Genomic DNA, 27,117 nt, shown 5'->3' on the forward strand with positions numbered 1-27,117 from the left:
TGTGGTAATTTCTGCTTCATGTTACATCATATCATTATAGTTCTTTCTAGTTGTAGTCCAAGCATGATTCAAGCTCCCTTGTTTGAAGCTCCTCTGTTTTATTCCTTTAACTTCCAGTAGGATCACAATTTATCTACATAGGAGGGACTCACACTTGAGTCTATACTCAAGTGTATATAATTATATTTTTTTCTCCTATTAATCTGTTTCATTGGGTGGAGGGTCTCAGCCAACAATGAAGAGTAGAGAGAAAATTACTTTTTCTCTCCTATGTAGTGCTGAAGCAGTCACAGACAACATGTAAATGAGTAGGTGAGACCATATTCCAATAAAACACTATTTACAAAAATAGGCAGCAGCCCAGATTAGGCCCATAGCCATAGTCTTCCTACTGCTGTTCTAGAATTTAGTGTGTTAATACTCCTGTTAACGTCTCTTTCTTGTATAATTTCAATCCTTTCTGGTGGGGTTTTTTTCCACCTTTTAAAATTTAAATTCAATTAGCCAACATATAGTATATCATTAATTTCTGATATAGTGTTCAATGACTCATTAGTTGTGTATAATACCCAGTGCTCATTGCATCACATGCCCTCCTTAATGTCCATCACCCCTGGTTACCACATCCCCCCACCCCCAATCCCTTCTGTAAACCTCAATTTGTTCCCGTGAGTCCAGAATCTTTCATGGTTTGTCTCTCTCTCTGATTTCTTTCCATTCAGTTTTCCCTCTCTTCCCCTATGATCCTCTGCGCTATTTCTTATACTCCAAATATGAGTGAAATCACATGACAATTGTCTTTCTCTGATTGACTTAGTTCACTTAGCTTAATAACTTCCAGTTCCACCTACATTGATATAAATGGTAGGTATGCACCCTTTCTGATGGGTGAGTAATATTCCATTGTATATATGAACCACACCCTCTTAATCTATTCACCTGTTTAAGGGCATCTGGGCCCTTCCACAGTTTGGCTATTGTGGACATTGTTGCTATGAACATTGGGGTGCATGTGCCCTTCTTTTCACTACATCTGTATCTTTGGGGTAAATACCTAGTAGTGCAATTGCTGGGTCATAGGGTAGCTCTATTTTTAATGTCTTGAGGAATCTCCATACTGTTTTCCAGAGTAGCTGCACCAACTTGCATTCCCACCAACAGTATAAGAGATTGGTATTTTTCTATGTTTTATTTTTTTTTAAATGACAGACCGCATATGGTTATCATACTTGGAAACATAGTCACTCCCTGGATTTAGAAAGTACAATTAGGTTACTAGTGCACATGTGCCCCTTATGATGACACTCTGGAGAGGACTAATAAAGAAGTCATGTCCCCACACGCAGAAGGGGACTTAAGGCCCAGGGCAGACTAAAGAGCCTAAGTCTTTAGGATAGAAGGGATTTAGAAATCAACCACACCGTCTCATTGTACAGAAGAGTCCCAAAGTCTAGTGATAACAAAGAACTTGCCTGTGTCCATTTTTCCAGTAAAATGGAGACATACAACATGGACCCTAGATTTGACCTCCTGGCCCCTCTCGGCGTATATAAACCAAAAGTGCTGCAAGGCTGCTCTTCCCTGCCTGGGTGACCTTCCTTCCTCGCTGCTCTCAACACATGGGTTGATGACCTCTGAGGGAAGATACTTACTAGACCTCTCCCTGGGGGTTTTGGTGTTGAAGACCGAGAGTGGATTGTAGCGATTAAGCGTGGGCTCCAGGAACGCCACTGGGATGGCAGCTGCCAGTGAGGCCAGACATTCTCCAAGGGCAGGACGTTGCCTAGAAACAAAGAAGTCCATTTAGAAGTGGTGTCACCACAGCTGGCCCCATGCATGGTGGGCCAGCCCTCTTTCCTAAAATGTCTCAGGCCATCTCCCCATGCATTACTCTACTGGACATCCTGGGATCCTGGGCTCAGCAAGATTACAAGCACTTCTCCCTTCCCCATCTTTTCCTGAACATTGACCAGTGGTGTACAAGGGTCTTCCCACAGGGACCCTGGTTCTTAAACCTGGTTAAGGCAATATAATAATACACTTTATAGCTCTGTTCTTCTCTTGTAGCATTTCTGAGAAGTTTTGCTGTCATCCAAATTGAATTTGACCCCTTCTCTGTTCTCAAAATGTTTTGAAATCTGTGTAATCTGTGTCTATTCCCTGCTTTAGATGGAGATGGTGTCAGCCAGTGGGAACAGGAGATAATAGGCCCAAAGCACCAAGAAGGAACAAAATAAAAGACCTGCCTTGCAAGAGAAACAACACATCCTGAAGCACATTGCTTGATTTAGAGGAAAGACCTCTAGTACCTGTTACTTCTCACAAATATTCTATACAAATATTTGAGTGTCCATCATGTATAAAGCTCTGGGTCTCGGTCTTTCTGGGAAATGAGCAACCAAACAAGAAAAGGATGCTTAGGATTTCTTGTTCAGATTTCTAGTTCTCCAACTGGAAGAACTTCTGCTTGCTTGCCTGCTAGCCAAGTCAGCAAACATAAGTAATGGAACCAGCCATGGGTTGGTCAAAGCAGAGTTGGTACTGAGACAGTCCCTCCCCCGCCCCGGGGACCTGGGTTTAGCCTTGGAGTTGTATTGGCTATTTCAGCAGATCCTTCCTGCTAGTGAGTCACACAGTGACAGTGTGGGCTGGAAGGGCCCTGTAGGGGTGCTGAATCTATTGCTTTCTGATGAATGAGAGACCAGAGCCATCTGTTTTTCTGTCATCATATCTTTGTTCTGTCAATTACTGGCATTCGATCACTGTCAGACTACACACCTGGTAGGTGAGTTACACAGGTGATGTCAGTTCCCAAATAAGGAGAAAAATGTCTTTAAACTAATACCATGAGTCCTTTGTGAGACCATGATACAAAGATAGTGGAAAATGCTGACGATAGGTCTATAATTAAGAAGTGGATGGGGCTTACAGTGTTCAAACATCTTGTTCACCTTCCTTTGTGTCTGACCAATCAGAATGAGTGCTGATGTTGTGTGCATGAAGCCCACTACACAGTCCTTGGGAGCTGAGGGTATCAGGCTGCATCTTGGGGGATGTTATGGAACCATCATGCGGAAAACTGCCAGCTAGAGAGGGCACATTTGGAGCCAGGAGCAAATGCTTACATGCCTACCGCTGTTCTATGGAAACAAAAAGGCATTCAGCTCTCAGGGTTCGCTTAGCTCTCCCGACCAAAACCTGAACTGAAAGCTGTGATAATTGCCCTTCACTGTGATAACAGCCAACAATTCCAACAGCAGCAAGGCGGCAGCATGTCAAAAGTGTAGGGTCTCTGGATGTATATAACAAGTATTTACTACGGGGTGGGGAGGGGGTAGCTAGGGGACCCACTGCCTCCTGAGAAATAAGCCAGACTCTGACCATTAGCCTTTGTCTTCCAGAAAGTAAAAAGCTTTCTCCTTAGAACACTGAAGGAATGCAATAAGATAACACATTTATGGTCTAATTATAAGAATTAGGATCAATGGGCAACTTCATTATAGCAGGGAAAGAGACAGACTTGAATTGGCTTAAAAATGTGATCTTAATTGGTCCTGAGAAAATAAGTTGGTATGACTATCTGGGAAAGAATCAGAAGCTCCAATGGTCTAAGAACTGCTGAGAGGCAAGAGGAGTTTGCTGGACTGGAGGGAGGAGGGTGGGAGAATGAGCGAGTGGAAAACTGTCTCGGAATCCATCCCTCTCCCCCCATCTTCTGTCACCAAACCTATGAAAAAAGTCACCTTTTGATTTATTTAAAGGACAGTTAATATATGTGGTTTTAATCCTCATCTTCTATCTTCTTAGGCTCAACTTGTTGAGGGACTAGCTGACAGTTTGCTTAGCTGTGAAGTGTTTGAGTAGAGAACTTTAAAATCAGCCTCCAGCAAGCAAGCAATCACTTCTTAGGTGATGGCACAGCCTTATCCTTGCACTGGAGGTGGGACTGAGATTCCCCATCTGGGTCTGCTCTGGGGTGAGCAACAGCCCTCAGACAGAACAGGTACTCTGTGTCCTGTGTGTCCAGCTGCAGGCTGCACCGCCGCTGGACAGCGAGGGAGTGAGGCGTGGGCTTCTCTGTGGGGACCTTCGGCACCACGGCCTCCCTTCTGAGTAAGCCTGTTTCAACCAACCACAGTGGCCATTGAGGACAGATTTTATTCCCTCAGTCTTGCCTTTCTGGGAGGAAGAAAGAAGGACCTGAGCCGTGAGGGTGAAGGAAATGCCATAGGGAGAACACAGATGAAAGAAAATCTGGGTGAAAATCAGGATGACAAAGGGGTAAGGTGAAATCTGAGGCAAACTCAACTTTGGCCCAGCAAGACGAACCTTGGAAACAGCTAGGCCTGAGTGGCCTTGGTGATAACTTGATTCATTCTTCTCTTTTCTCTTTCTCTCATCAAATTAAAGTCCTGATCTCACAGAGGTGGATTTCTAGAAAGTTAGTCTGACACAAAGGAAACCTGTGGGGGCAATAGCCAGTTTTGCAGTGTTGTGCTGCCCTGGGGGCATGCACTCTCCGGGTTTTCTGATATTAATTACTGACAAATCTGAGTCTCAACCAGCTCACAGCAGGGCGTTTTCTAGTCCAGGGCGCACAGTGATGCTAATTAGCCATTTGGCCAAGAGGGATAAGCAACAGTTCTCCCCGTTTCGCTGAGAAAAGTTCTGTAAAAGTAAAACCCAGAAGTCTGCCAATGACCTTGGCCCTCAGGCTCCTAGAGGCACTGAGCAAAGGCCTGCAGTTAGGATGCTTCTCTGGTCATCAGCGCCCCCCAGGGGGGCAATGTGGGTATGCACTGAGCAGAAAGAGGGCCACTGAAACAGCTGGAGCAACCCAACGGTCTGCTTGAAGAGTTGTTCCCTGGATATGGAACTCTCTTTTCCCCCTTCAGTTCTTACTGCCTAGCATATACAGTATTTTTCACATGGTAAAACCTGGTCAACAGCGGCAGATTAAAGCGGGTGTGATTTGTACTTCAGTTTTTGTTACTTTCTAATTTGATAAGTGGCAGGCTCTCCTTGCCCATCTCTCAATTTTATTTCATGGATCCAGATCTAGCTTCTCAAATGTCTATTGTTAGGGATCCAGACAGAGGAAGGCATCACAATAGTAAGAAGTATGTCTTGTACGTATCTGGTGCTTTGCAATTTTGAGAGTTCCTTCATGTATGTTCCAAAGGATGTCAAGGAGATGAAGTACTATGTAGCAGAGGGGCAGAAAGAGGAGGCAGACCGCAGCTCTAGACCAGCAGTACAAGTCACCGCAGAGGTTTAGGGCAGGTGTGCAATGTTTGGTCAGAAACGATCGGTCAAAGGTGGCAGGGTAGGAAGGAATAAATACCTCTATGGTGTGAAGGGGAGAAACAGTTTTCATTTGAGATAAAATGAAGTGCTGAAGCTTAAACCATTTTCCAAGTTTCACTTCTTGACCAACTTCAAATGTTATGATTAAAGTATCTCTACATCAAAGAAGGCAAGTATTCTCAGAAGTTAAATGCATAAGAGCCTTTGCCCTTTGCTGAAAATTTGTTGAAAACTCTGTCAGTGACCTCAGTGTTGTCTCAATTGGAACATATTCCAAAAGAAAAGTCTCTGTTTTGTTTCAGTGACTTCCTTCTCTTTACCGTCAACCCTATCAGTGGGGTGTTTGGAATCTCTCCCACCCACGGTGCACACACAAGATGTAGCTAGAAACCAAATATTTAGCGGTTCCCTTACACTCCTGCAGACATTCGTTAGCCAAGGAAACTTTAGCAAAAGGTGGCAGAGAAGTGGTGCATTTGAAGTTTCCTCCCTAACGTGCACAAGAAATGGGGGAAAAATTGGGAAGATATTGGGGTCTTTGCTGAAATGAGAAAATGTGTGATAACATCAAGCCACAAAGTATGGACCTAACCAAGTGGGGACACTGAAACTGAAACATACTTTCTGGGCTAACACCGGAGTGTAGCCATCTCTGAAAGTACAAGAGCAGATTCTCAGGAGCCCAGAATATGAACTTGTGCTTGAAACAATGAAGGGTGGAGGTGGGGCTGGGAGACCGGCTGGGGATGCAGGACCAGGTTCATATTGCGGAGAGTCAGGCAAGACAGAGTAGAGAAGAAGTGTACATGCCTCCTGCCATTCCAGTGACCTAGACTCCGCCTGGAGAAGCCACTGGAAGGGAGGTAGCGTAGAAGAGTGAGAAGTGACCTGTCCTGTAGCTGCTGACCCAAGTCCTCTACTGGATGGAATAAACCTACTTTACTTATTATTTTTAAAAATTTTTATTATTTAGTATTTTATTAATTTATTCATTTGACAGAGAGCGAGCACACAAGCATGGGGAGCAGCAGGGAGAGAGAAAGAGAGAGAGAGAGAGAGAAGCAGACTCCCTGCCAAACAGGGAGCCCAATGTGGGACTGGATCCCAGGACCCTGGGATCATGACCTGAACTGTAGGGAGACGCTTAACTGACTGAGCCACCACCAGGTACCTGGGATAAACCTACTTCAATTGACTATATAAAAGCCTTATGTCTTTAGGATGTGATAAAAATTTTACCTGTGACCTCTCACCTGGGCCACTTGCTTACTTTTGTTGGGGGAGACACCAAAGGCTAGAGGTGGATGCACCCTAGAACTAAAGGCACTGTGGGTAGAGTGAGGGAGTCCTGAGCCAGCTTGTCAGATATGAAGCTGGATGGTGTTTCTTCCCCATACACTCCTTCAAAACACACACACACACGTGCACAATGTTCCTTTCCATTCTTGAGAACTAGCAATGTAACTAATGAATAAGAAATAGTTGAGAAACATGGTTCTGAGGGAGAATTATCCAGGGAAAAATACATTCACAGAATTCATAGAAAATAAAGAAACTAAAGAGAGTCAGGAACATGGAGAAAGTTTGAGAAATACCTTATAAACCCAAAACAGGAAAGATCAAGTAGCTAAAAGTTACTTGGGAGAAAGGGAGAAATGTGGAAGGTTAAGGAAAAGCCAACAAATACAACCTCTCCCTAAATAACAGCTAGGGGAAAAAACTCCACAATAACATAACAAAGTGAAAGATTTGTGAAAAATGGAAGACCCAATTCTGAACAATGAAGGGGCATATTAAGTTCTGAGGAGAAGCAGAGGAGGCTGATACAGAATAAGCACATGCTGGAACATATTATAGAACTTAATGAGCTTCAACAATGAAGAAGGAATCCAATGAACAGCCAGTTTCTCCCCTTCCACCACAAAGTCATGTATAAGTCAGTAAATCACCTGGCCTGGAGCATTGTCAGAACACAAAGAAGCAAAGTCTATATATGCTTCTGCGGGAAAAAAAATTATGACCCGAGGATTTTATACCACAGAATTTGTTCAAAAGTCGAGGGGGAATACTCCAAAATATGCAAGGATTCAAGAGTATCTAAGAACTCTTACAGAAACAAGTACTTAATGATGAATCTGGCCAACCAAGACACAAATCAAAATAAAAAATTTGGAATGGGAAAGTCATGGTTTAAAAGGATTGGCTAAGGAAGATGTGGTCCATATACACGATGGAGTATTATGCCTCCATCAGAAAGGATGAATACCCAACTTTTGTAGCAACATGGACGGGACTGGAAGAGATTATGCTGAGCAAAATAAGTCAAGCAGAGAGAGTCAAGTATCATATGGTTTCACTTATTTGTGGAGCATAACAAATAACATGGAGGACATGGGAGATGGAGAGGAGAAGGGAGTTGAGGGAAACTGGAAGGGGAGATGAACCATGAGAGACTATGGACTCTGAAAAACAACCTGAGGGTTTTGAAGGGGCGGGGGGTGGGAGGTTGGGGAGCCAGGTGGAGGGTAATAGAGAGGGCACATATTGCATGGAGCACTGGGTGTGGTGCAAAAACAATACTGTTATGCCAAAAAGAAATAAAAAAAAAAAAGAAAAAAACTACAAATAAAATGCTCATATTTAAAAAAAATAAATAAATAAAAGGATTGGCTATTTGGTGAATCCTTACAATACAAACTAAGGTAAACAACTCAGAAAATGTTGGTCCTAGAATAAAATGTAAATGTTATAAGAAATTATTATTTTTTAAAGATTTTATTTATTTATTTGACAGACAGAGATCACAAGTAGGCAGAGAGGCAGGCAGAGAGAGAGAAAGGGAAGCAGGCTCCCTGCTGAGCAGAGAGCCTGACGCGGGGCTCGATCCCAGGACCCTGAGATCATGACCTGAGCCGAAGGCAGAGGCTTTAACCCATTGGGCCACCCAGGTGCCCCAGAAATTATTATTTTAGAGAGAGAGAGAGAGAGAGAGTGAGTGCATGCGTACGCGTGTATGTGTGTAAATGGGGGAGGACTGGGGGAAAGGGCAGAGGGAGAGGGAGAGAGAGAATCCTAAGCAGGCTCCACACCCAGTGCAAAGCCCAATGCAGGGCTCAATCCCACAACTCTGAGATCATGACCTGAGGCAAAATCGGTAGTTGGATGCTCAACCAACTGAGCCACTCATGCGCCCCCATTTTAAGAAAGTTTTTTTTAGCAAAAAAGGAGATGTAGAAAGGAATAAAAGTGTACTAAACTTGCTTACCTTATTAAAGTAGAAAGGTAATGATTATTTTATCTAAATAACAAATCTAAAAATTGGAGTAGAATGATAGAGGAATTCAGTTTTTAACTTCATCCAATAGGACAAATTTGCAAAGCAATATGGATATTATGATCCCACATGTATACAAATGTACATGTGTAGAAAATATCTGGAATGACTTATACCAAATTGTTTATAGTGCTTTCCTTTGGGAACTGGATCAGCTTGTTCAGATTCAAGATTTCTGAATTGCATTTCTGCTACCAAAATGTGCACTTGTTTAAAATTATAGCTAATCTGACAGTTGGAGAGGATGTGAAGAAAGGGGAACCCTCTTACACTGTTGGTGGGAACGCAAGTTGGTGCAGCCACTTTGGAGAACAGTGTGGAGATTCCTTAATAAATTAAAAATAGAGCCACCCTATGACCCTGCAATTGCTCTAGTGGGTATTTACCCCAAAGATACAGATGTAGTGAAAAGAAGGGCCATCTGTAACCCAATCTTCATAGCAGCAATGGCTACAGTCGCCAAACTGTGGAAAGAGCCAACGGACGAATGGATCAGAAGATACGGTCCTTGAAGGGTCAGGGGTGGGAGGTTGGGGGAACAGGTGGTGGGTAATGGGGAGGGCACGTTTTGCATGGAGCACTGGGTGTTGCGCAAAAAGAATGAATACTGTTACGCTGAAAAAATAAATAAAATGAGAAAAAAAAAAAAAAAAAAAAAAAAAGAAGATACGGTCCATATATACTATGGAGTATTATGCCTCCATCAGAAAGGATGAATACTCAACTTTTGTATCCACATGGATGATACTGGAGGAGATTATGCTGAGTGGAATAAGTCAAGCAAAGAGAATTGATAATCATATGGTTTCACTTACTTGTGGAGCATAAGGAATAACATGGAAGATACTGGGAGAAGGAGGGGAGAAGTGAGTTGGGGGAAATCAGAGGGGGAGATGAATCATGAGAGACTGTGGACTCTGAGAAACAAACTGAGGGTTTTGGAGGGGAGAGGGTGGGGGGTTAGGTGAGCCTGGTGGTGGGTATTATGGAGGGCATGTATTGCATGGACTACTGGGTGTGGTGCATAAAAAATGAATCTTGGAACACTGAAAAAATAAACTAAGTTAAAAAAAAAAAAACTATAGCTAATCTGACAGCTGAGAATGGTGAAGGTCCAGGACTGTATCACATAGAAACTCATTAAACACTAAAGTAACAGCCTCATGTCCCCTGAGCTTTTTGGCAAGCTTTAACCACAGGAACTCTGGAAGCTATCTGGAAGCTGTGATTTTGAAGAAACAGACTTTTTGTCAGCATTTTTTTTGTCACTAGCACATGATTTAGCTTGGCTATACAGTATTCCTTCTCCAATCACATACATTCACCAGCTATCTGTTAAAAAATAAAATTCAACTGAGTCAGTCTGAAGATCTCATGGTCTTTAGGTGATTCATGAATCTGGCAACATCCCATCTAGCAAGTACCGGGGTGCTTGGAGGAGATTGTATAAAATGGAAAGTTTTTATAGGAAGAAGAGTGGGGCAACAAAGTTATAAGCCAAGAAAAAAAAAAAAGAAAAGGTTTTTCCAGGCTAGGTAGCTTTCCCTTAAGAGGAAGAGTTGGAGGTCTTATCCTGCAGATGACCTCATCTTCCTTCAGGGGATGGAGAGGGCCCTTGTGACAGATTACGTCATTGGCACCTATTAGAAAACTCCTGACTTATCAGTTAAGATTTAGTTTTCTGCAGGAGGTTGAAACTGCAATTAGGGGGGGCACCTGGGTTAAGTGTCTGCCTTTGGCTCAGCTCATAATCCTGGGATCATGTTCCTGGGTTTGAGCCCCACACGGGGCTCCCTGCTGAGCAGGAAGTCTGCTTCTCTGTCTCTGCCCCTCCAGCTTGCTCATGCTCTCTAACATATAAATAAAATCTAAAAAAACAAAACTAAATGAAACTGCTATGAAATTAGGTATTAAGCCCTGCTTTTGGTGACTTGGCCTGGCCCAAGTAATGCCAGTTAGGGCCTGTGGTTTTCTTTTCAACATACTTCCACAGAAGTCATAAATTGCACTAGCTTCACTACATTTTAATGTTGCCATAAACATTTAATAACCTAAGCTCAAAATCATCACCCCATTTCAATGAGCATTTTGACTTTGCTGTACTGAAAAGATGTTGTTAAGTGCTGAAAGATGGTAAGCAACATTTTTCTAAGCCTTGCACGTGTAAGCCTCTTTTGTTCACTAATTACCTTTCAACGTAGATATTCTTTCCAGTCCCAAGGGAGTAGAGGCTGCAGAGTATGTGGTAGCATGACATCTGCACATCGCCTACTGGAAAGAGCAAAGAAGAGCAGTCATTATCATGCTTCAATCCCAACGCTTCACCTCGGGCACATGGAGAAGGTCCGCCAACAGAAAACAAGCGCTGGCATCACCCAGGAGCTACAGAGAGTGTGTGTGCATGCACCCCACGTTGGCCCCCTGCGATACAGTCCCCTTCTCCCCAGATGCTGCTTACTGAACTGGGGGACAACCCATTGACAGGTGAACACCCTCCACTGAGACCTCTCTGCTGTTTTGCCGGCTTTTGATGTGAATCTCATGGTTTCTCAGGGAAAGAAATCATTTGACCAATGAGATCCATATGGGATTTTTTTTTTTCCAATAGAGGGCCACAAAGGTTAAGTTTTATGTATAGTAGTACTTCCTTTCTCTGAAAGGAAGAATGCAAGAAATCTGAGGTTTGAATGAGTTTTTTGTTAATTTCCTAGGAGGATATGTTGCATGTCCCTACCTCTTTAGAGAGAGACCAAAATTTCTCATGTCCACCTGTCCCAAGTTCTCTGGTGGACATTTTTCAAGAAACAAATTATATCATGATTGTGTCAGGTTTCCTGAGGGAAGGGGATGTTCCACTTGAGGATCTACAGAGTTGAATCCATCGGCTACATGCCCCTTCAATGTCTGGAACTCAGAATAAGGCAGGGACTAATTGAACATAATGAGAACTAATTTATTTTTTAGGTTTTCCACAAGGAAGGGCATTCTTTCTATGATGTGAAATAATGAGTTCGGATGTTCTCCCACCCCTTTGCCCACCTCCAAGGAAATAACTGATTTCCAGTTGTTCAGGGATATAGAAGTCACAGCATCAACTATCAACAGTTGGTTAAACTGAATTAAATCACGTGCCAACATTTAAAGTGTGAAATTGAGTTCGGTGGCAAAATACTTGCACTAGGGGGCTGTATGTGGTACTAAATGGAAACTTTAAAACCAACTAACTACGGTCTTCTTCTAAAGGCTCAGATAATGAAAGTTTCGTGGCTTTCATTTGCTCCTGGTATCCAATGAATAAATTAGGGCTTCTTAACAGGGGAAGTGGTATCTGAAAAACCCTTGGAGCGAACCTATATCCCCTGCTGGATTACTCAGATAACCTTTTCAAATTAAGTGCGAACACAATGGCTGACAGCTAAGCCAGTGGGTGGAAAATTCTGGTCCTGAATAATAGTGAGGGAAAGATGAAATATATACTCAAATTGGAGGATTTCTGCTCCTCTAAGTATTTATTACTTCATTTTTAAACCTAAGAAGTATGGAATAATTATCTCTCCGTTCTATTTTCAAGGTCAACTCAAGTGAATGAGTCACACGCTTCTGATCTCGGGCCCTCTGTGCACAGAAGTCCACAGTAGACAGTAATAGGACTCACAGAGTAAATCCACCCCGAACTGATGCTGAGCAACGTGCTCAAAGATGGACGTCAGGATGGGGAGCAGAGCCACCGTGGTATAGTTAATATTCTGAGACACGCCTTTAATCTGCGTTCTGGAATGGGTAAACTTCCCCAGCTTCAGGTTTTCCGAAGTCTTCTCTAAGTCTTCTGCAGCATTTTCGAAGAATGCTCGTAACCCGGCCTTGACCAGCTCTGAGCCTGACTTCATGACAGTCCTGTAAGCAAATGATGTTCAAGACCAGAAGCATGATCATAATCTAAACCTTTGGCCAACCCCCTTCTTGCAGCTGGTGACTTGCAGTTTAATCCAGGCAGACATTTGGCACTCCAGTCAACTGAAAACACTGAGTCAGAAGCAGAGAGAACAGTTAGCATCTAGGGAATCACCTGGATCACACAATCCCAAGGCGGGGCGGACAAGGGGATGGCATTCTCTGTTGGATGGCATTAGCGCTCCACTCTTTGGGAAATACAGGGGACGGTTTAGAATGAATGATTTTAGTCATCATTATCAATATGGTGTCTCAGCTGGCTATATTCTTCCGTAAATAAATAACTAAAAGGAAAGAGAGGTGAGGTTTTCTTAGAGTTAATTAGGGGATAAGCTACTTTTATAAGGAGTAGCTAGAAATATTAGCTCTCCCATGATGCAGGACCTCTTAGAGAGAACAAAGAAGTCAACTGAAGTTTAGATTTCCATTAGCTTGCAGGGATGTCTGAGCTTGGAGAAGGGAAGGGAATAGGGACAGAAAGCCCCCTTTAAAACAGAGAGCTTTGGGGGGGAGGGTATGTGCTATGGTGAGTGCTGTAACACTGTGTGTAACACTGATGATTCACGGACCTGTACCCCTAAAACAAATAATACATTATATGTTAATTAAAAAAAAAGAATATAAAATTTTCAAAACAAACAAAACAAAACAGGAAAACCAGACAGCTTCATCAGACTGCTGGAAAACAAAAACAAAAACTATAGAAATGTGCCCTTTGGGAATGGAGATTAGCCTCCCCTTAAAACTATTTTATAAAACTTGGAATTGGAATAAAGCTTACAACTCAACTATTATTTTCCATATATTTTTTTAAAGATTTATTTATTTGACAGATAGAGATCACAAGTAGGCAGAGAGGCAGGCAGAGAGAGAGGAGGAAGCAGGCTCCCAGCCAAGCAGAGAGCCCGATGCGGGGCTCGATCCCAGGGCCCCGGGATCATGACCTGAGCTGAAGGCAGAGGCTTTAACCCGCTGAGCCACCCAGGCGCCCCTATTTTCCATATTTCGACATCTTATTCACAAGATTATGACAGGCTTGCTTCAAGGACAGATGCTTTGTATCTACAGCATTTTCAAGATAATCAACCAACCAGAAAAATAAAAACAAAGAAATGAAGTCAGTGAGGCTTGCTCTTAGTCTGTAAGGAATCATGAGCTATCTCTGTAACATTCTAGACTTGGGTTTTGTCAGGAATGATTATCAAACATGCTGACCTGTGTTTTTAAAAGAAAAAGGGCAGGAGACTCTCTCCCAAGGCCGTCCACATGCTCCTGGGAGTAGAGATTTCTCTTCCCAGATGCAAGGGATCTGAATTCTTTGGGGTGCTTTGGCTTGATGCTACGGATTTGTGCTGTCCTAATATCATCATGTTTGTTTCTTGTTTTATGGGTTTGTTTCTTGTTTTATGGGTTTGTTTCTTGTTTTATGGGTTTCAAATCCCCTTAATTATCCTTACCATGTTTTTGGTAACTATTCATAGTTTGTAGTAGATTTGCATCTGTGGCCAGTCCTTCAGCTGGTTTCTCTCTTCTGTATACGGTTTTGGGAAGCATGTCCTCCTCCCAACTGTGACAAGGGGCTCTGCTTGACGAGTGTGTTCAAGAAACCTCCCTGTTTGTCCTTGTCACTCCTTCTCTTCCTCCTCTCCTCAGGTCAGTTATGTTTATATTACCACAACTTACACATACATGTGTTAAGACTTCTTTCCCTTTCAGCCATCTTTTCTGCAAGATCCTCAGGCCATGGGTTCAAACCCATCTTTGTCTCTGATCTTTTAATCACACATTGCTACCCCTCTCCTCCTTGGCTGCTTGGGATTCAGAGCATTATGGTCCCCCCCTCTCAGGATGCTTATGGCCCCGCCACCCATCAGGCAGCTCACTCTTCCTTTTTTGTGTGGAGAATGAGGGACAAAGTGGCCCTTTACGCTATTACATATTTTATCTTCTGCAAGATGAATTTCTCAGGAAGGGAAGACAAGAATTGATCAAATGCTCAGCTTTTAGTGTGCACTACATGTTATGACAGTGGCTCTCCATCACGTGAGCAGAGAGATGGAGAGTGCTAATGTCAGGGGAAGATTCATCTCCTTCCTGTCTGCTCTCCTCTCCTCTCCCCAGCTCCTGCAGAGCAGCAATGCGTCTTCTCAGCGGAGAGAGGGTCGGAGAGGGAGTCTTAAGAAACTACTGGAAAACACCGAGCAGACTTACCTTGTGTCAAGTGTCTGAGCTAAGATGTGAAGACAGCTCACCATTGTAGTAGAATCACTCCCTAGAACCAAAAATATCACCGGTGACTCTCCAAGCCCTTCAGCCTGTCTTTTAAATGCGATCTTAAGATGCACAAACCGCAGACCAACGTAATTAACCACCAACACACAGAGTGCCAGACCTATGCGCAGGAACAATGCATTTATCTCTGGCCTGACAAGTCTGCTGTTTGATGGATGTTAGAGGCAGAGCTTAAAACATTCATTGGTGTGGAAAATTCGAGCTGTTAAAGGGGTAGAGAGGTCATTTATCATACTTCAGACCAATTTTCTATGGCAAATTTAGGTGACACCTTCGTCCTACGGCTCAGGTTGTCCAGAGGCACCCGTCATGAAGGCAAAAATGCCAAGTTACGGATAATTATAGGGAGGAGCGAGGCTTTCAGCAATACTTCTCTTCACTTACCAAAGAGGGAAATCCTGTGTCGAACAAGAGCAGCGAGTTTGCAGAAGAGGCTGAAGCAGAAAAGAAGGTGAGTGGGAAAAGCACAGAAATCCGAGGACTGGTTTGTACCCTCCCGCCCCCAGGCCCCCACGCTTTATAACAAGGAGCACAGAATGGATCTCTAGGCACATACACTGTGTTCCCCTGCAAGGCTTCCCTGGACCACACTAGGAAAATGTGTGCTCCCCGCCGTCTTGTTGGAGAATCATGAAGTCACCTTGGAGGCAGCCCCGACCTTGTAGGAAATAATCCTTCCGCAACAACTGCAGGATTCGGCAGCAACCAGGTTATCGCAAACCATCCCTCGCATACAGAGTCCTATGTGCTGACATATTTGTCTGCCTGACATTCGGGAATAAATGAGAATTCTGACAGGGGCTGTGCTTTTTCCACCATTGCAACAGACTGCAAACCATTTTGCAGCCTTCACTGGGGGTGGGAAGATTTAGTTGGGAGGTGGGCAAGTTGGTGGGAACAAAAGAAGATTAACTGTTCAGGGATGGGAGACACTGTGTTGGATAAAACCATTTTAGGAAATTGGTTTTCTCTGTTGTTTCCTAGTAATCTAAGGGTCTGATTGAAGGGCTGTCCCAGCCGTGCCCCTCCCTGGAAGCTGGGGAAACCATCTGCTATGCATTTAGTGCTTTTTGACCCTACCCCTGCTTTCTGCCATCTTTTCTATCATGGAACCCTTTGGAGGTCCAGCTGTGCCTTAGCATCTGCTTTCTGTGGTGTCTGGTAGAGAGTCTTGTGCTGTTAGGAAAGAGCTCTGTAAATGCCTCATGACATGCCACCGATGGGCCCTTACCCACTACAGCCATGATGTGACCTGTACTGCCAATGGCTCTGGGGAGGAGACTGCTCAGAAGTCTGACCATCTGACACCGGCACAGCTAGGCAAGAACTGTGCGATGCCTTCAGCAAGCAGTCCTTCCTGGTGGAACGCAGAGGGGAAGGGAGACTAAAAACACCAGCTACGGGCCAAGGGCTTCCCAAGCTGAGACTAAGCTGAAGTCCTTCCCAGTCTCTCATTCGTAACTTGTGGGCTTCCTGAGCCACACGGGGCAGAAGTCTTTTCAGGAACAGCTCAGACGGAGAAGAAATACATCTTGAGTGTTGGCAGAGAGCAAAACTCGCTCACCTGTATGTACTGAAGTGTTGAATCACTCTACTGTACACCCGAAGCTAATAATACACTACGCTTTGTTAAAGGACTAGAATTTAAATAAAAACTTAAAAAAAAAAAACAAACAAAAAACGAAAACCCCAAACTTGCTCACCTTTAAATGCTTTTCAGGGAACGCCCTGATTTTACTGAGCTGTCTACTAGACAATCACAGCTGAAGTCCCCTGTGGGCAGTCATTTATTTCTGCAGTGAGATAAGCTGGAAATCCTGGCCTAGAGCTTCAGAGAACTCAGTGTTAGTTAACAGAAACTTGACAGCCTGCTAGTGTGAAATTAAATAGGGACTGCTTTTTTGCTCTTCCCTTTGTGTCCCCCTTTTATAGAGCTATGTATTTGATTAAAAAAAATAAAATCATGGACTTGGGGGAGGGGGAGAGCCTGGAGGAACAGGAGACCCACAGCTCTGCCGTGACTAGCTGGGCTGTCCTGGTGAAGCCGCATAACCACTTTGGGGCTTGGTTTTCTCATCTCTAAGTAGAGAGTAATCACAAGATCCTCGTAGTTTTTAGAATTAGGGGCTGAGCATTGCTGGTATTTCTGGTGAAATGCTTCAAAGCAGATACATGCTCTGTATAAATACAAAGTAACATTTTTCTAACCAAAGCAGATGGTGGAGTTGTGTGAACCTAATATTAACAGGGTTCTGCTTGCTGTCAGCAGGGCTTGCCCAGGCATGCCAAAGCCAGGACCTGAAGTTTTCAAAGGCCTCTTCCTGCCCCCCAAGGAGCAAATAAATGCACTGTTCTTAGCCCAGTGTTACAGAGTTCCCCGGTGCCTCCCCATTTCAGAATTTGCAAGTGACAAATCAAAGGGACCTCAGGACAGAGAATATGGTAGCCCTGGTGAATGCAAGCAGAGCAGAAGAGGTGTGGTGGTGGAGAAGGGTGTGGACAAGAGGGGTCTGGAGGTGTGAACACATCTGATGCAGACGCTACTGCTTCTAGTGGGAGGGCAGCAAGCACACAGATGGATCTGGAAGCTATTTGCAAGGCTGATCAGATGCAGGTTGTCTTCCAGCCGTGACAAATGGTGCCTGGCTGAACAAATGTTACATTTCCATGAATTAACAATCTCACAAAAATAGATGAAGAAGACAGACACACCTGCCCTCTGTTGGATTATCTGAATATCTCACTTTGCCCCTCATTTCCTGAACTTCTTAAAAAATACACCAGTGCGTCCTGAAAATATTTAGGCAATCTTTGGTCAGCAACGGATGTTAAGTGTATCTCATTTTGATAGCATGGGCTCCTCCTTTCTTGATAAATGAGATGAGGTAATGACTGCAGAAAAAATGGCATTCCACACGGATAGAGAGGACTTTCATTTTTGCCCTAACTTACTACTACCTGGGTCACTTTGGGCACCAACATGCACCTGACCAAACCTCAGTGTCCTTATCTGCAAAATGGAGAAAATATACAGGTGGTTCTTAGAGCATGGTGATGTTTCACAATGATATGCAAGAGTTACTGCCCACTGGTGTAAGGACGAAAAACCAGCTCACTGTTAGCTTTGGGCTTAATAAATGTTAGCTAAATCCTGAGGCTAACTATCTTCACAAGGATGGTGGTATTTAATAGGTGGGCCTTTATAAATTATCCTGTATACTGTTCACCATCAATGGCTGCTAGGGAAAGAGTTAACTGCTTCCATCATAATTCTTTACTCTTTGCCATTTAGACATCTACTCATTCCCTGTCATTCTCAATCCAATCTGGAGAAGACCAGAGGCATGGTGGAACCCATCTTTTAGTCTGATCACAAAGCAACCTCTTTGCTCTCCTCTGTCTTGAGATATCGACATGTTATGTCTACTGCAATGAGAACAGAGGCTGGTGTTCCTGAGGAACATTTTTCTTTTCCTATTAGGAATTTAAATTGAATTGTGTTGCTCTGGATTTCAGATATCGGATCATCCACAACAGGACTTTTAAGATTGGATTCTTTAAAACAAATTTAAACTGAAAAAGCCTGATAAGAATGGGATTGAAAACAGCATTAATCTATTTCTTCTCGATGTTGTGTGTTTGCTTGTTCAAGCTTCAGGATTGACTTTGCATTTTTTCTAAATGTTATTTCAGGATAAAAGTTGATCTGAGTATATAAATTTTTCCCAAGCCCTACTGATACCTCCAAATAGCGCACTTCTCTTGGTTGCCAAAATAATACACAGATAAATATGAATATAATTACTTTCAAAACCAACATAACCAAAACCTCTGGGCTACCAATCATTGGGCACCATGACTTTCTCTTTTGTAGACTCACCTGGCCACCATTTCTTTCTCCTTATGAGAGGCATAGCCGCTGCTGCTAAGGGGCTTCAGAGGGGATGACAGGAAGTAGAGGTGGTGATTGGTGAAGTACTGGTCAACTAGTGGGAGGAGAACCTGGAAAATGCACTATAAATTAATTTCTAGGAAGCTAACCAAAGCCCCTCCTTTGGTTTTTTTGAAAAGTTCATTTCTCATGAGCAAAGAGCCTCTGAACATAGGTCCTGGAATTTCTAGGAAACTCTACCTGGTGGATGGCAGTTTCCAACACATTTTCCTCTCATACACACCGCAAACCGGGGGCCTTAGGGATATGGGAATGGAGATGGCTACTGACAAAGGGTCACAAGAAATATGCATATGGCTGAGTCAGCATTTTCAGTAGAATCCGGGGGTACATCTGTGTTTAGTCAGGCCTTCTTGGGCACGGCTTCCAATAAGATCACTTGGGGCCTGGCCTAGCACTACCAACCTTGAGCCTTCTGTCTCTGCTTCTCGGGCACAGTTACCCCAAGGCTGTGCATGCATTCAGTCCTCTGAGTAGGGTTCTATAGCAAAGACCAAAGTAGGGTTCTCAAAGTAGGGTTCTATAGCAAAGATCATCATTCTTCCTTTTCCTCTTAGCAACAGAAACCCCCCATGTTTTACCTGGGCCTGGGGTCACCCAGCCAGATAATGCATTACCCAGACTCCCTGGCAGCTAGGTAGATCTAAAAATGACAGAGTTTTAGCCACTGGGAAAGAACTTCAAGCGAGAAGCAGCTGTCTTCCTCTCTCCTTTTCCTCTTTCCCACAGATGTGGTATAGGTGAGCCTGTCTGGACCACACTGACAGACAGCACAGCTTAGGAGATGGTGGAGCACTGGAAGAGGAAGTTTCTGGGTTGCTGGGACGATGGTGTGGAGCAGAATGGGCTGCCTGCCTCTTCAGACCACCCACCTGCCTGTGGACTATTCCACAATGGAGAAACACAGGCCCATCTCATCGAAGCCACTGGAGTTTCAGATATCTTTGTGAGATGAACTTAACTTGTACCCTAAATTGTACAGATTCTAAGAAGAAAGTAGTTTGGTTAAATGTAAGGAATCACTTACTTTGGCAAAGAATTTGATCTCCTGGTCGTGGGGAGACTTTTCTGTTTTTCCACTGCTGACAATGGCTTCTACAAAGACAAAGGTAACACAAAGTTGGCTACAGTTAAAGGAAATAAAACCAAAAACAGTCATAGCATTTTAGAAACAGAGCGGCTTTTCTGAGGGCCACGGAAGGGCCATTTGATTTCACAAAGTATCTTCTGTTTTACAAAGGACTTTCCAACTGTGCTGGTGAGTTGTTTCTCATGTCAATTCTCTCAGCTGTTTCCCTACCCTTTCCTCCACTTTAGTGATGAGAAAGCAGCTTCAGAGAGGTTGAGTCATATGCCCGCAGTCACAAAGCAAAACAATGGAAGAGTTACGATAGGATGAGTTATATGAAAAATGACAAATGGCTCAATCAAACCCTGAAACCAAAGATGAATCAGATTTTTTTTTTTTAAAGAGGGGGACAAAATCTCAGCCACCATTTCCTCCCTCAAAACCATATGATGTCTAAATGAATCACGAACAGCTACAGTAGGAAAGCATCATCCCTTGGTAAAGGAATACCACATTGTTTCTGAGAGTACAAAATATTAAGGGAAGCACACATTTGGGGGGTATGTCACAATAATACTTACCCAAATGGGCAATAAACTCTTGGGCGGAATCAACATATTTCAGGATCTTCTTCAAAAATTTATAGGCAAACCTCTTTTCCATGGAGGAGGCATCCAGCTCCATATCCTTCACACCTCTAGGTTGGAAATGGGTAAACCCCAGGAAGTAACAGAGATGACTATGTGACTTTGGAGCATCAGCAATCCTATCTGTGTTTTCTTTACTTTCCAAACGTTAATGGCTATTCTGGTTTAGTGACCTGATTAGTCGTCTCACTGATAACCCCTTGCACTTGGAACCTGCCTCTGGGAGCATTCAACACCCGTGTTAGAATAAGATCTGAAAAGATTTTTCAAAATATCTTTATCATTCGGGGCGCCTGGGTGGCTCAGTGGGTTAAAGCCTCTGCCTTCGGCCCAGGTCATGGTCCCAGGGTCCTGGGATCGAGCCCCACATCGGGCTCTCTGCTCTGCAGGGAGCCTGCTTCCTCCTCTCTCTCTGCCTGCCTCTCTGCCTAGTTGTGATTTCTCTCTGTCAAATAAATAAAATTAAAAAAAAAATCTTTATCATTCATTCAACAAATATCGAGCAGGGGATCGATCAGAGAAGAAAACAAAATCCCTGCCTCTGTGGAACCTATATGACTGTTGTAAATAGACACACATACTACATAAAGTATAAATCGCGTGGGATGCGAAAAGCTAATTAGCATTATTAAAGAAAGAAAAATCAAAGCAGTATGAAAGGGCCCAAGAGAGGATGAAGTGGGGAGGCAGTCAGTGCTGGTTTCATGGGGAGAGGACACTGCAGTAAAGGTCTGGAGAAGGTGAAGAGATGAGCCATCTAGACATCTGGGGAAAGAACTTTCCAGGCATATGGAGCAGTGGTGCAAAGATCCTGAGGCAGAATCATGCATGCTGAGTTGAAGGGATATGCTAGTGTGGATGGAGTGGAAGTGAGAATGGGCCATCCTCAGAATTTGGCTTGGCTCTGAGATGGGAAGCTGTGGAAAGTTCTGACCAGGGGAATGACTTACATTATAAAAGGATTATTTTAGTTGCTAGGTTTAAAACTGACTGTGGAGGATAAGGGTTGAAGCAGGGGGCCCGGGATAGATGCTCTTTCAGGAAAGATGGTGACGGCATGGAACGGGTGAGAAAGGGTCAGATTCTGGATATCTTTTAAAGGCAGAACAGGATGCCTGCATGGCTCAGTGGGTTAAAGCCTCTGCCTTCAGCTCAGGTCATGATCTCAGGATCCTGGGATTGAGTCCCGCATCGGGTTCTCTGCTCAGCAGGGGGCCTGCTTCTCCTTCATCTCTCTCTGCCTGCCTCTCTGCCTACTTGTGATCTCTGTCAAATAAATAAATAAAATCTTTAAAAAAATTAAAAAAAAAATAAAGACAGAACCATCAGGATTTCCTGAAGGATTGGATATGGGTTAGGGGAAAAGAGCAAAGATTTTGGCTTGAGCACCAGGAAGAATGGGCTGCCATGGAGAGATGGCAAAGCTGAGGATGGAGCAGTTCAAGAGGTGGGTGGTGGGAAATGAGTTCTCCTCCCTGATGGGCTCTCGCTTCCTCGTCTGCACACCGAAGTGCCCTCCGTGGGGTCTGGCACACGGTAATTATAGCTACTAGGACACGTTTGCTGAATTCAATGATCTTTCCCTTTCCCTCTTATCTCCTTGAGTTCTTTTTTAGTTGTGGGAAAGAGGAATTTTTCATTTCTGTGAGCAAGTTATTTATCAGCAAATCACAGTACGCATTCCCCTGGGTGTTAAGACCAGGATTAAAATGACCAACGGAGTATTTCTCAAATGCTTCCCCAGAGGTGGTCTCCTGCTGTCTGACCTTTCCTGCTTGACAATATGGCAAATAAGTTGTGTTATTTTTTCATATGGGCTACAATAGAAAAATAGATTTTTATTTATTTTTTAATTTACTTATTTTTTGCCATTCAGTGACAAAATTCTGTAGGAAACGGAAAGAAGAAACAGCAGCTGGCTCAGCAAATATTTCTTTAAGGGGAAATGGCTCTATCAGAATAGGAACATTGGCTTGTGTTTCACCCTTCAAGAGACTCAGCAAGCATGACCCATGGAGCACAGCCCACTACCATCATCAGACCAGCACGGAAACAGGTTCTACCTTTACGACTTAAGCAGCTAAGGCCACACTCACTGACAACCCTCCTCTAGATAATTCTGAGAGACCTAAGTCTGAGATAAAAGGTCTCAGGAATCTTGATGGACTGGAGTTGCTCCTTCCAAAGAGTCAGTTCTCTTCTTTCAAACACTGCTTATGTCAGTTAGGTATACTGTTGTTATTATGTAATCAAATGGCATATAAAACAACAAGAGTGTGAAGAGGACCACTGGTTCTGTGAGAGCTAAGTTGCATATTTTACAAAGGCCGGAAACTGTGCTTCCAAATACATGGTTTCTGAATCAGCTCTGAGGAGATAACTGTAAAAGATGGGGAGGAAGTTGAAAAAAAAAAAAAGAAAGAAAAGAAAAACCCTAGAAGAATGCTGTACTTCCATCATTGTGTATGTGCTGTAATTCTCCCCGCTCTGTAAAGCCAGAGTCCCAGAGCTTTGAGGATGCGCTATGGATATGGCTTATAACACCAATCGATCAAACAGCAAAGAGAAGGTCTCAGGGCCTATAGCATAAGATTTGTGAATGAATGTGTCTTTATAGGTTTCAATTTAAAATTAAACGATTAAACGTTTAAGGTGTATATGTATCATTTGTCATGATTCTTTGCTATAACAAGTTTTTAAAAATGGATATTGACTGGTCCTGCTTAGGCCAGAAAAGACAGCTTCTTGCTCCCAAATCAGTTTTCTCATTTCAAAATACTAACCACTACCCTTCCTCTCATGGGTTTTGTGTCAGGTGAGCAAATACCTAGAGAGGGAGAGATCATGCCCACAAGCCCACCCCCACCTTGCTCACATCACCCGGAAGAGGACTTACCTAGAAACCACGATGCCGTTCACCTGGAGGAATTTAAACAGGTCCTGTGCCTTCTCTCTGTCCCTGAACTTCTCCTTGGCTGTCAGGGTATCATATGGTACCAACAGAGGGTGACTGCCGCCACCTGGGCTCCGGAAAGTGAGAAGGGACAACATATTTGGCTCTTCCTTTGCATCCCTCTCCCCCGAAAACAAACCTGCCCCCAGCTCACCTCCTGCAGGGGCCACTGAGAACTCGAGAACTTGGCTCACCTTTGCTCTCCAGTTCCAGCTTCTTCTTCTTGGCCCAGATGTTGTGATAGTTTTCAGCCACGACCTCCACCATTCCCTGTGTTCCAGCAAGGAGACGATGGTCAGAGAGACAGCAAAGAAAAAAAATGTGTTTCTATCGGCCAGCCTATTTCAAGCAGCCTTGGGAACGGAGCACCACCAAATGTTCACAGCACACTGCTGAGTGTCTCCCATCATTAATTAGTCTGTGCTTATACATCTCATTAGTTTCATATTTTTCCATACACAGAAAAACAGTTCCTAATTCTGTCCTTCCCTGGTAAGTTATTAGCCCGGCAGTTGGACGCTTTTAAGAGAAACACACATTTCCCTCTGAAACTGCATTCTGGCAGCACTTCCTTTGCCACAGGAGTTCAGGACTTTATTCCTGACCCAAGACAGCGAGATGCTAGCAGGAGTCAAGCGACAGAGTCTAGAATCCCCAAAAGCCTTGAGCTGAGCCGACTAAAAACAATCACATCTTGGAGAAAAATGGCTGCAAAGGTTTCTCAAAGAGAACTCATCTTTACAGCAACCTGGGATGAAGGGAGTATGTTGGAAAGAAAACTTTCTCTAAGGTCCAAAGGGTTGGTCTGAAGGGCTGAGGAGTAACTGGCCCAGGATGGAGCCTGTTTTGGCAACCAATGTGCCCAGGAGGGGAGGGTGGGGGGATGAGGCACCTTAGGACTTTCAATTTCATCCTCTGGGTTATCTGTCCCTAAATCCTGCACCACCAGGGGCCCCTGAGTGAATTCATCATGGGACACACAAGTGTCCCTATGGCTGGTGGCACCTGCTGGGACAAGGAAAGTGCTCCCACCTGTGGGCCTTTCCACTGCTTTTCTCCCAGCCCTTATGAGATTTTTCTCCTAGTTGTTAGCTCTGTGTGTTGATACAGTAATTTGCTGTATCCTCCTTTTACTGAGGCGTTACCTATTATGATGTCCCTAGAAGAAGGGCAAAGCCTGGCCTTCTTAGAGAACTGCCTTACTCTGCTGAGACTTGCCCCGTGGCCCTGGCCCAGTATGGCTGCCTTCCCGGCTGATACTTTAGTGGTGCTATGTTCAAGGCATTCTTCCCCCGCTCACCCCCTTCTTAAAAAAAACTCTTCGAAGGGTAATATGCCCCTGCACTCTGGGGGTTTTGGAAAGCAAGATATGCTGTCCTGCAGGAACCAGCACTGACCTGGAGCTCCCTGGAGAGCACCACATTGGAGAGGTCCAGGGGAGCAGGGCTGTAGCTGTTGCCCTAGAGAAGCAAAGACAGAATCGTTGGGTTGGCCATTGTTTTCCTCATTCTTATCAGTATCCTGACTTCAGCTGCTGAAGATGTATTCCCAGAAGATCCCCAGGGTTCATCGTTGGTGGTCCTTGGGACCAATTCTCTGGGGGTTCTAAGACTGGCCCAGTGCTAGCCCCGGGCCTGTGGTCATACCTGGCTGGCCTGGGACACGCTCCGAAGTTTCTCGTTTTCCCGCTGTTGAACCAGGGCCTCTCCCTCTTTTGTCCTCTCCACAGACCAGCCCACAGCCAGCATGGTTTTCAGGGACTCCCGGGCGGGCCAGCGGTAAATTTCCTTCTCCTGGAAGAAAATCCAAGCAGAAGAGATTTGCAGGCACACCCCTGCACTCTGACTGGCCTGACTCTGTGAAGTTGGCCCCCATGGTAGACGGGGGTGCAGTGGGCTCCAGCCTCCAGAGGTCAAGACGCCCTCTGCAGAATCTCCCCTGAAAACACTTTATCGTCAGTCTTTCTGATGTTTCCAAGTATGAGATCCTATACTTTCTGCCTTTAGAGGGAATGTAACAGACATTACCTAGTTTGTGGAGAAAGAGGAATAAGAATAGGAGAGTGACCCCTCAGGTTCTAGTAGCTGTTTAAGATGGGACTTGTGAAAGTGACCAGCACAAGGTTCTCCCTTGAGCTTTGATGGTAAAATTTTTTAGATTTAGAATTCTCTTGAGCTATACACAATTTTGCAGATGGCCAGTATCCATACAATGATACATAAGTCGTGCTTTACACATGGCACAAGGCCGACGGCTTACAAAGAACTCTTACTGATCCCTAGATTGGAATTTGGAGTTGCGTTGAACCAAATTTCTCAATAATAATAATAAAAAACCCAAAAGACCTCTCCATATTTCCCTAGGGCCCCTTCTCTCTACTCCTTTTGTCTGTCGTGACCGGGAGTCATTTCTATCTGGATTTCCTCCAGCAATTCAAGTGCTCTCCTAGCCCTAAGTCCCTCACATTGACAGTCTAACAAAAGCCCTTCCTAGTCCTGTTGCAAATGAACTATGAATGTGCTTTGGCTCAGCCTCCAAGTGCCAAACAGTGCTTCTCCATCCAATGGGTGCTCAGAGCCAAAGAACTGAACATGAGGTGAGGCTCTTGGAAACTGGTCGTGGGCTCTTGCCCACTGTGAGCTCCTGAACAGTTTACTTCAACTGGAGAGTGAATTTTCCCGGAACGCCTCTGACCATCTGAAGGAATTCCCAAGGAAGGAAAATCAGCATGGCCACTCACTGTTACCAGAATCCAGTTTCTTACCTTTTCCGTTAATGTTTTGAAAGGCCTGATCAGTGGATGGGTCTTCACATTTTCGTCCAGGGAAATTCCGTATTTCCATCCATTCTGACTCTGTAGAAATATTCTCAGTTCAAATGTCCTTGGCATCCAAAGAGCCCTGCTGTGTGACCCAAATCCCAGCTTCTATTTTCACTAAACAAACGGAATAATGGGATGTGACAAGAGCTTGGAAATTCCCCCCCAACGTGTCTAATTGATCCTTTCAGGCCATCAAGCTCTCTGCCCCCTAAATTGTGAACTCTGCTCCTTTATTTCTTCTTGTTTCAGCGGCTGTCCTCACTGCTTACTCGCTTGTGTTTCAGAGAAGGAGGTTTCAAAAGATCTAAGAATGATGCTTCTCAGGTCAGCAACATGTCACGATTACAGGCAAGGATGGAAGTCAAGGCCAAAGGCCAAAAGTGACTGGTCCTGTTGCCCACTGCCTGGAGGGGGCCGACTTGATTAGCACTGTGTGCCCGCCCATTCTAGAGCAGAACTGAAGCAATGCATGTCCCATGGAGTCATAGAAGTTTAAGAGTTTCAAAATTCATTCAACAAACATTGGTGGAATGCTTGCTATAGTAGATGCCAGACTCTGTCCTGGGCACTGTGGATACAGAGGTAAGTTAGAGCTGCCGATGGCCATAACCTCACAGCCCAAAGTCTCCTGGCTGGTTTTTCTCAATCTCCGCCTCCTCACGCTTATTAACGTGTCTCTTTCTCAAGCTTCTGTTTCTTCTCCAAAGTACACTCTCCCTGGTAGATGAAATCCAGGCCCATGGTCCACAGGTAGACTAATTTCAAATCAGTATTCCAGCCCAGATGTCTTC

General features: G+C 44.2%; 1 protein-coding gene across 1 annotated transcript in view; it reads right to left on the reverse strand.

Moving 5' to 3' along the window:
* Positions 1 to 27,117, reverse strand: part of RYR3 (ryanodine receptor 3) — a 513,582-nt gene that overhangs the window by 71,368 nt on the left and 415,097 nt on the right. The window contains exons 53-65 of the mRNA XM_046008318.1: positions 26,270 to 26,359; positions 25,152 to 25,298; positions 24,903 to 24,965; positions 23,700 to 23,775; positions 23,449 to 23,572; positions 20,487 to 20,602; positions 19,864 to 19,931; positions 18,765 to 18,886; positions 15,269 to 15,318; positions 14,804 to 14,864; positions 12,297 to 12,535; positions 10,831 to 10,912; positions 1,653 to 1,783 (exon numbers count right to left, since the gene is read on the reverse strand). Coding sequence (XP_045864274.1) covers positions 1,653 to 1,783; positions 10,831 to 10,912; positions 12,297 to 12,535; positions 14,804 to 14,864; positions 15,269 to 15,318; positions 18,765 to 18,886; positions 19,864 to 19,931; positions 20,487 to 20,602; positions 23,449 to 23,572; positions 23,700 to 23,775; positions 24,903 to 24,965; positions 25,152 to 25,298; positions 26,270 to 26,359 — 1,369 coding nt within the window. The remainder of the gene's footprint in view (positions 1 to 1,652; positions 1,784 to 10,830; positions 10,913 to 12,296; positions 12,536 to 14,803; positions 14,865 to 15,268; positions 15,319 to 18,764; positions 18,887 to 19,863; positions 19,932 to 20,486; positions 20,603 to 23,448; positions 23,573 to 23,699; positions 23,776 to 24,902; positions 24,966 to 25,151; positions 25,299 to 26,269; positions 26,360 to 27,117) is intronic.

The sequence above is a fragment of the Meles meles genome, chromosome 6 (genome assembly GCF_922984935.1).
Source record: "Meles meles chromosome 6, mMelMel3.1 paternal haplotype, whole genome shotgun sequence".
NCBI lineage: Eukaryota > Metazoa > Chordata > Mammalia > Carnivora > Mustelidae > Meles > Meles meles.